General features: G+C 47.4%; 1 protein-coding gene across 1 annotated transcript in view; it reads right to left on the minus strand.

Annotated features, from left to right (window-relative positions):
- MYO16 (myosin XVI) overlaps positions 1-9,072 on the minus strand; it is a 322,068-nt gene that overhangs the window by 20,409 nt on the left and 292,587 nt on the right. The window contains exon 27 of the mRNA XM_010831550.1: positions 8,150-8,252. Coding sequence (XP_010829852.1) covers positions 8,150-8,252 — 103 coding nt within the window. The remainder of the gene's footprint in view (positions 1-8,149; positions 8,253-9,072) is intronic.

Genomic DNA, 9,072 nt, shown 5'->3' on the forward strand with positions numbered 1-9,072 from the left:
CTCGCCGCGCGCTACTTCCGGCCCAGCCCGTCGGCCCAGCCCGTGCCCCGCCAGCCTTCGCGTTTCAGCCTGGACTCGGTGGCTGTGGGTGTGCCCTTCAGGTCCCCGCCCACCTGACCCCGGGACCCCCGGATGGCTTGCAGGACCCTAACTGGTAGCTCTGAGTGGGTTTTCTGCTCACGGCCCACTTCCCCGTTCCCCTCGTGAGGGGCACAGGCCGTTCCTCCCCAAGATGGCGGCACCCCTGCCTGTGTGACCGCGGGACACACACAAAGTGCGGCTCAGCAGTGGGGCTGACTCGCTCCCCCGACAGACCTGGAGTCAGCGGAGAGGGGCCTGACTGCTCAGACGTGAAAAACCGGGTTCGCAGGGGGCATCGCCGGCTCTCGCTTAGCAGTGGTTGAGTGCCAGACACGACTACCCTGTGCTTTCTGCCTAAAGAGGCTGAGAGGGAAAACGTAGAGTCGCTTTAAAAGAGAGACGAGCACACGGAACGGCAAGACTCGACTGCGCATGCTTCCATTTTCAAAGGGCGCTTGGGGTGAGGAGGAGATTCGTTCATTCAGCCATTCAACAAACACAAGCCGAGTGTCTGTTCTGACCAGACCCCTGGCGGTGTGATTGTGAAACACACACAACACACACGTGTGTGTGTGTGTGAAAATATGTAAGAAAAAAAAAAAAAAAAAAAAAAAAAAGAGACGTAATATCTGTCCTCAGAGTATAAAGGGATATACACTGACCAAGAATCAAACATCTATAATGTTATTTTTAAAAACCGAGTGAATACACACCAAGCATCCGGGGTAATTATCTATAGGTAGTTCAGTCAGTGATGGGTGTGATCTATATTGTCTTCTTCCTCTATGTTTCAGATTTCTTACAAAGATCGAACCCTTTGTAACAAAATCACAATCACATATGTGTGTATATGAATGTGTTTAGAACCTGAGAAAAATGGAAATAAATATATGTGCACATATACAGTAATTCCCAGTCATAATGCACACAGTACTAAGAGATACTCTTAGATACCTATTTTTTATTATGCTCAACAGTAATGATGCCTGAGAAAGAGGAAGAACATGAGAGAAAGAGTAGTTTTATAGGCTATTTTCTAGCTTGTACTTGTGGTTGATTTACGAAGTGCTCCTCCAGTAATAAAACAAAGGCTATAAACCATTAATTTATTGTACTAATAAGAGCCAAGGGCCCTAATACAATTGTCTCGTCTTCGAAGACGTAAAGAAAGTGGAGCATGCTTAAAACTTGAACAGTTCCTTGCTCTTACTTTTATTATCTTTTCTCTACTGGACTATTTTAGATTAATGAAATAATAAATCCTTCATCCAACTGATTTTATTTAATGTTATGGTAAAATGTTAATCTTGCAATTCTCAGTACTGTCAGAGTGAATCCTTGCCAGGCCATATATTTCAGAAAGACACGCAGTGGAATCTAGGCCATGCCTTACGCGGGAGGATGTGGAGGATGAAGCCTGCCTCAGAGGAAGGTGATGCAGAAAACAATGGCTGCGATTGCTCTGGTAGCGAATAAGCGCAAACAGGGCGAGTAGACGTCACTGAGCCTGGGGTTCGCTTTCTGCTCGTTCTTTCGGGGTCTCTTTTTTCTTCTTTAAACTACATTTAAAAAAATTTTTACTAGCCCCAAGCAGCACTGGGACGACCAGAGGGATGGTATGGGGAGGGAGGAGGGAGGAGGGTTCAGGATGGGGAACACATGTATACCTGTGGCGGATTCATTTTGATATTTGGCAAAACTAATACAATTATGTGAAGTTTAAAAATAAAATTAAATTTAAAAAAATTTTACTGGAGTTTAGTTGCTTTAAATGTCGTGTCAGCTTCTGCTGTGCAGCAATGTGCCTCTACTGTGCGTATACATACATCCCCTCTTTTTTGGATTTTCTCCCCATTTAGGTCGCCACGGGGCCCCGAGGAGAGTCCCCTGCGGTACACAGTAGGTTCTCATTAGTCATCTGTTTTACACATTGCTGTTGTTTCGTCCCTCAGTCGTGTCTGACTCTCTGACCCCACGGACTGTAGCCCACCAGGCTCCTCTGTCCATGGGATTCTCCAGGAAAGAATACTGGAGTGGGTTGCCAGGCCCACCTCCAGGGGATCTTCCCGACCCAGGGATCAAATCCGGGTCCTCTGCATTGCAGGCAGATTCTTTACTTCCCGTCTGTGCCACCTTGAGCAAGTCATCGGGAGCCCTCTTGTGTCTGACTCCCCATCCTCACAGTGTTAGGGAAAGCAGGAAGTCTCCCTGAGGTTGTCATCTCAGCTTCTCTTTCCATGATGTCCTGTGACAGATGCGCACGGAACACCTTTGCTCGTCCACGAGGCTCCCCTCACCCCAGAGTCCCAGAACTGTCTGGAAGGACAGTAAAAGCCATCCCTGTGGAAGCCTTGCTAAGCAGGGGGCTGCCCGGTGCCCCTGAACAGAGAGATCCATTTCTCTCTTCATCACCCTCCAGATGGCTTGAAAATGAATATAGCATTCAAAGAACTACACAGAAGACAGCATCCCCTACCCAGTTGATTCATATAAAATGTGTGAAAATCAGACGATACCACTTATTTTTCCACTTAGTTTCAGAAGTTTCCCCCTCTACGGAAGTGACAGCATGGCTACAGCAGGCCTGCCCGTCACTGGTGTATGGCTGTGAAAATCGGGCAGAAAGGGTTTGATAAATGAACACAGACTGGAGGGATTATTTTTAAAGGTAACTTTTAAAGTGGGACCGAATTAAAAATATATATATATTTAAATAAATGAAATACCTGAATAATTTTTAAAAGTACTAGATAGTAGAAAGTTAATAACTAGTAGCTTCATTTAACTTATTTTCAAAATGGTTTGATTTTTTTTACCCCCCACAAAAGAAGCAATCCACAGACCTTTTGTTTCATGAAGAAAAATACCTCTGGTGAGACACAAAACTGTCCTGGAATTCAGTCCTGTAGAGTGTATTCAAATCGTTTCAGGAAACTTCAATTGCTTTTTGAGCAACTTACTTAAATTCTGCTTTGAAATAAGGATAAAGCTCGTCCAGCGTGTTTTTAAAATTTGTCATTTCATGCACATGAACGAGAAACCGCCAAGCACTGATGCCTTTCTAGCCTTACAATTTCCCTTCACTTCTCATCAAGTTAAAACTACCTTCTATTAAGGCAGTGATGCTGATAATGCACAGGAAGCAATGGCAGGACTGAGTCTGCCCAAACTTGTGGTGACCAGCTCAAACGCTGTGAAGATTCCTTGGAGAAGTAAGGGCCGGTGGTGTGAACTATCCAGCAGGCTAATTGCTCTTTCAGAAACAAAAGTGCTTTAGAAAAAGCACTGTCTGTGTGACTTAGAGTTCTTTCATACATGCTTAAAATAATTAAATTGGCCCCATGCAATATTCCACTTAAGCTGTATTTAGGTAGTGATTACAAATTCTAAACATCATCTTTAATTACAGAAGTAATCCACGAATTCATTTCACCTTCTAAATATAGACATATACTAAAATTCCATTTGACTCTCATCTCGAAACCATCCTTCAAATACCAGTGCTCTTAGGTTTCTGTGAATTATTCCAGATTTTAAAGGGTCGTATATGTCTGTGTATGTGAGTGAGTGCTTAGCCTCTAAGTCGTATCTGCCTCTTTGCGACTCTGGACTGTAGCCCACCAGGCTCCTCTGTCCACTGGATTCTCCAGGCTAGAATACTGGAGTGGGTTGCCATGCCCTCCTCCAGGGGATCTTCCCAACGCAGGGATCGAACCCGAGTCTCTTACATCTCCTGCGCTGCCAGGCGGTTCTTTACCACCATGCCACTTGAGAAGCCCACGTCTGCGTATATAGAGTCGTTTGGTGGTTTCTTATCGATAAAGACTCATTGACTGGCTGGGCAAGTGTGCACCAAGCACCTGCCTGTGAGACGCCCTTGCTGGAGACACGCAGTCCACAGGGCGGACACGGCCTCCGCAACGCGCTTACTCCACTGGTGGGGGACAGACAGGCAGCGGCTCAGTAGAAGACGGGCTGGGTGACCTCAGGAGCGAGGACAAGGCCTGGCCACCCGCCTGCTGGCAGTGCTGCCACTTGGTTCAGCAGGACGGGTCTCCGCCTGCCTCTGCCCACGGGGTCAAGGCGAGGTGAGCGCTCCCAGGGTGGCACCTGGACCGTGGATGCTGGCCAGCCCTGCGGCATCCCTGGGTGCCTGGAGCAGCCAGGTCTCCACTCTCAGACTAGAACGGACATTACACACGGGACAGCACCAAACATTTCCTCCCTTGAGCCCAGTTCCTCTGCTTCTCCCTTTTCTCCTTCTCCTCCTTTTTCCTTAAGTCAGGACCCAGCCTCCCAAAGCCGTGGCTGTAGAAGGGTCAGGGGGCTGACGCTCACTTAAGAAAGATTCCAATCAGAACTGGCAGCAACAGCAAGCAGCCAGCGTGTTTTATCTCCATCTACCGGGTGCATGAGAAACGGGAAAAAAAGACACTAACCACGGGAAGCAATCTGCTAGGCTCATCAAGGAACCTCCCAGTGCCTCTGATCAAAGCCCTGGTCTGGAAGCATAATCTGTGCCTTTCAAGTTGTGTTGTCTGAGTAAAGGGACTTTCAGTGGCTACATTAAAAGATACAGATCGGAGCGAGTGCAGCGGAAAGAACCCGCCACCGAAGAGCCGGGTCTGGTCCCGGCAAAGGGCCTTCCGGCCCAGACGAAATATTCACCCCACCTTGCATTTTGATCAGGAATCTGATCTCTACGGCGACTTCCTCATGTCTGCAGTGAGGTTATTCCTGTTCCCTGCCTCCTTTCTTTCTTCTGCATGGCATTGTTAGCTATCAGGGTTAACTTGGATAGAGCAAAGCAAAATAATAAAAACACCCTCAGAGTTGTTGTAACAGACTTCCAGGATGAGAGGAATCATTATTGGTGAGACTTCAGAAATTCCAAGGCCTCGAATACTGACTGGAAACCCACGGCTACGTGAACAGTAAACAGCACCCGCGGATCACTAAACAAACGCACAGCACTGAAGGAAAGACGACTCTCTCTCCTCGTGTGCAACAGAAGCAGACCCCAGGGTTCAGTAGCGCGTACGGAATTGCTCTAATGTGCAAAAGAACAGGAGCGATGGAGCTACAGCCCCCATGCTGATGCGGTGAAGGTTTCCTGCATGGGTTGTGATGGCTGTCGGGGAGAGAGGAAGTGATCTCACAGGATCCTCAAGACCCACGGGAGCCACGAGAAAAGACCCGCTTTTCAGTTCAGAGAACAGAATTTCTCGCTAACACTCCGCGCAGATTCACACAGCCAAGGATGACTCCAGTCTCTTCCTGTTCGAGCATCACTTCTAAGTGCAATGGAAGAGAACAGCCATCAGTTTCATGCTAACCACTCGGAGCCAGAGGACGCACAAGGGCTGCTTCATGGAAAATATGTTGGCCTCTTAGCAATCTGAGGACCATGGTGCCTGAACAAAACCGCCCATTAGGACCTGCTGCTGCTTCAAACATTTCTTACTTAATCCTCGTCCTTGTTCACCTCCCACAAGAGACTGGTAACAACTCTGCCTGTAACTTTCAACGCATTTCAAACAAACACTTTACTTCTGAAACTGAGGGGTCTGGCTTTCTAGGTAAGAAGTTTTTTTTTTTTTTTTTTCCAATCATTTGCCTTCGGACTAGTACAAGAGTGAAATAGGAATACACTTTATTTCTCTAGAGTCAATAATTCGTCTTATAGCATAGAGAATATGAAAGGTTACATCTTAGAGAAGCTGAAGAAAGCCACCTTTCCTAACTATTCAAGATGGAACGCATAAGCAAATACGATCTGCAAATGAATACGTTTCTTCTTTTCTTTGGCCTCCTTTAGGGAGACAAAAAAAAAAAAAAAAAGCCAAGGAAAATAAATTAGTGTAATGAAATGGGAACTCTTCCCCGTGTTTTATTTTGATGTACTTTTTCAAAGGCCCAGTGTGTGTGTGGTTCATCGTCACACCATACCCAGTGGCAAAGTCAAAAGTGTCCTAGCACACGTAGGGGAAGGGACAGCTGCCTGGCTGCCCTGGGTTGTCCCCTCCCTCCTCGTTTGACCCCAGACTCCAATCAGGTGTCTTGGAGGACCGAAGGCTGGTCAGGTGTTATGGTTCCTGCCAGTCCCTCTCTCAGTGGAAGAATCTTCCCAGATCCCTCAACAACTCAACATTCTTTCTCAACAGTAATAAAGTACATCATTCTTATCTATGTTTGTTAAAGAGTAAAATGCAACAAAATGCAACAGGAAAATCTTTGTGTTCTGCATTCACTTCTGTTCAGTTGTTGTTCAGTTGCTCAGTCGTGTCTGACTCTCTGCGACCCCATGGACTGCAGCATGCCAGGCCTCCCTGTCCATCACCAATTCCTGGAGTTTACTCCAAAACTCATGTCTGTTGAGTCGGTGATGCCACCCAACCATCTCGTCCTCTGTCGTCCCCTTCTCTTGCCCTCTGTCTTTCCCCAGACACTGGCTTAAAGTTCTGAGAGTGAGTCAGCACGCCAGCCCCACGTCTGATGCCGCTGAGTCCTGCGTGGCTCGCTGACTTCACTCTCTGTTAGCAACTCCTCCTTCCTCCTCCTTTTTTATCCTGTCTTTTGGCACGGATGTGCATCTGTGCCTACTACAGGCTGTGTGCGCGTCCTCCTTCAGACCGCTATTTAAAGTTCAACTCCGTTATTAGTTAAAAAAGGGAAAGAACAGGAGAAAGGATAATAAAGAAAGTGCTTGGGTGGCACCGACAATTAAACCGTTACTCATCCATGCTAAAATGCTGGGTTCCTGGTTCTTCGTCATAGATGGCTGAGGATGCTGGTGTCAACCCAGGGCTCAACACCTGCCTTACCCACCCTGTCTTCCCCTTTAAGACACACCAGCAAGTCTGCACCTCCTCTTCGTGCCATTTCTGCACTAAAGCACCCTTTTTTGGCCTCATCAACCATCATATATTTTCCCTCGGAGGCACTCTATCTCCCTATCATTTTTGAAAGATGAGACTTATGTCTGCTTTCCCGTAATCGTTCTGTTTTGCCGAAACTGCTGCTGCTGCTGCTGCTGCTAAGTCGCTTCAGTTGTGTCCGACTCTGTGTGACCCCATAGACGGCAGCCCACCAGGCTCCTCTGTCCCTGGGATTCTCCAAGCAAGAATACTGGAGTGGGTTGCCATTTCCTTCTCCAGTGCATGAAAGGGAAACGTGAAAGTCAAGTTGCTCAGTCATGTCTGACTTTTAGCGACCCCATGGACTGCAGCCTACCAGGCTCCTCCGCCCATGGGATTTTCCAGGCAAGAGTACTGGAGTGGGGTGCCATTGCCTTCTCCGTTTGCTGAAACTACTGGCTACCAAACTCTCTGCCTCCTGTGCAGGTTCCGATGTTTTATAGCTAGAAACTTGCAGGAGTTCCTGGTGTCAAGGACCCTGATTCACATCATTGCTCAGTTTTGTTTCTCAGTTCTTTTACATCTCACGTTCCTCTTCCTGGCACTACTCACGGCAGTCTTCTGAGTTGCTTCAGGGATTAAACAAAATCCAGGCTGCGCCACTGGGTTTCTGAAGAGCACTTCCCTGCTCTTCATCTCCTGTTCCTTCCTCCTCTGGAAGCATGGCTACCACCCCAGGGAACCCTGGGCTCTGTCAACCACCCCTGTTTTGGTTCCTCTGACTTCTCCCCTTTTAGACACTCCAGAAGGCTCTGCTGCCTATGTTGGGGTCTGAGATGCAGGCAAACTCCATCCTGAACTCTTCCCCGAGTCATGAACATTGGCTCCGGGCTTCCTTCGTCCTGTGTTTGCTGATGAAATTGGTGAATCAGGGCTGCTGTGTGTTCAGGGACTACGCTTGCCATCTCTCTTTGCCAAACACATCCCAGCACTTTGGTTTTGCTGGCGAGTCTCAGGCAGCGGCAACCCACTCTAATATTCTTGCCCGGAGCATCCCATGGACAGAGGAGCCTGATGGGCTACAGTCCACAGGGTCAGACACAACTGAAGCGGCTGAGCACACACACACACACTTGGGCAGCTCCTGCAATGACTCAGCTCACCTACTGGCAACCCTGACCTGCTCTGGTAGGAGCTTGGGGGTCACCCACCTGCCACCCTGGTAACGGGCAGTGCTTCAGGGCCAGCCGGCACCTCTCCTCGGCGGGCAGTGTCCTCTCGTTGCCAGGGAGGGTCTCGGCCAAGGGCCTGTACCTGCAAAAAGCAGCAGGGACAGCAAAGTCATGAGCGAACTGGTCAAGCAAACGACTTTTTTCAGCAGCATTGCCTCTGCTGTCCAGTTTTTAAACCCTTCCCCTTTCCTACTGTGTCCTCTGTGCCCTCACACCTCTGTGTGTCGTGAATTTCACCCTGGATCACTTGGAGCGGCCCTTGTCCTTTACATGGATGTGATTTTAAAAGGAACCAAATATACTTCTCAGTCCTCTAATGTACCTTTAATATTACCAGGAGAGATGCAAACCATTTATCAAAAGCGCGTTTGAAGAGAAAGAATACGAATTTATTAGTTCTCATTTAGATTTTTAGAATACTCTTAAAATACACCCTTTAAGATATTCCAGCATTCTTTATCAATGTTTGAGACTGAATCTAGATGAAGTTAGAATCTATAATAAAGGCAGACCAAAGCGCCCAGAAGTCTTATTTAAATGAGAGGTAGAGAAGTGCCCTCCCCACAGAGTAGAGATTGAGTGCTTTAAATCTTCTAGAGAGACCGTTTATTTTTGGAAAATTCTTCCAAATAATTAAATTTCACTCTCTGGTTGAAATTAATGGCTATATAAAGTTTTCCTCTGGGTTTCTTAAAAAAAAAAATGTCTTTAAAGATTATATGACCCATTAAAAAAAAAAAAAGGTGCAAAGGCATTTAACCCGACACGCGAGCAACACAGCATGAGGAGAAAGGGGAGGGGAGGGGCGGGGAGGGTGAGCACAGGAGGAAGGAGAGAAGCACAGGGGCTGCATCTTGGTGTTTATAATCCTCACACTGGGCCACCCTGGGAACTTACTGCCG

The sequence above is a fragment of the Bison bison genome, unplaced genomic scaffold (genome assembly GCF_000754665.1).
Source record: "Bison bison bison isolate TAMUID 2011002044 unplaced genomic scaffold, Bison_UMD1.0 scf7180017864527, whole genome shotgun sequence".
Taxonomy (NCBI): domain Eukaryota; kingdom Metazoa; phylum Chordata; class Mammalia; order Artiodactyla; family Bovidae; genus Bison; species Bison bison.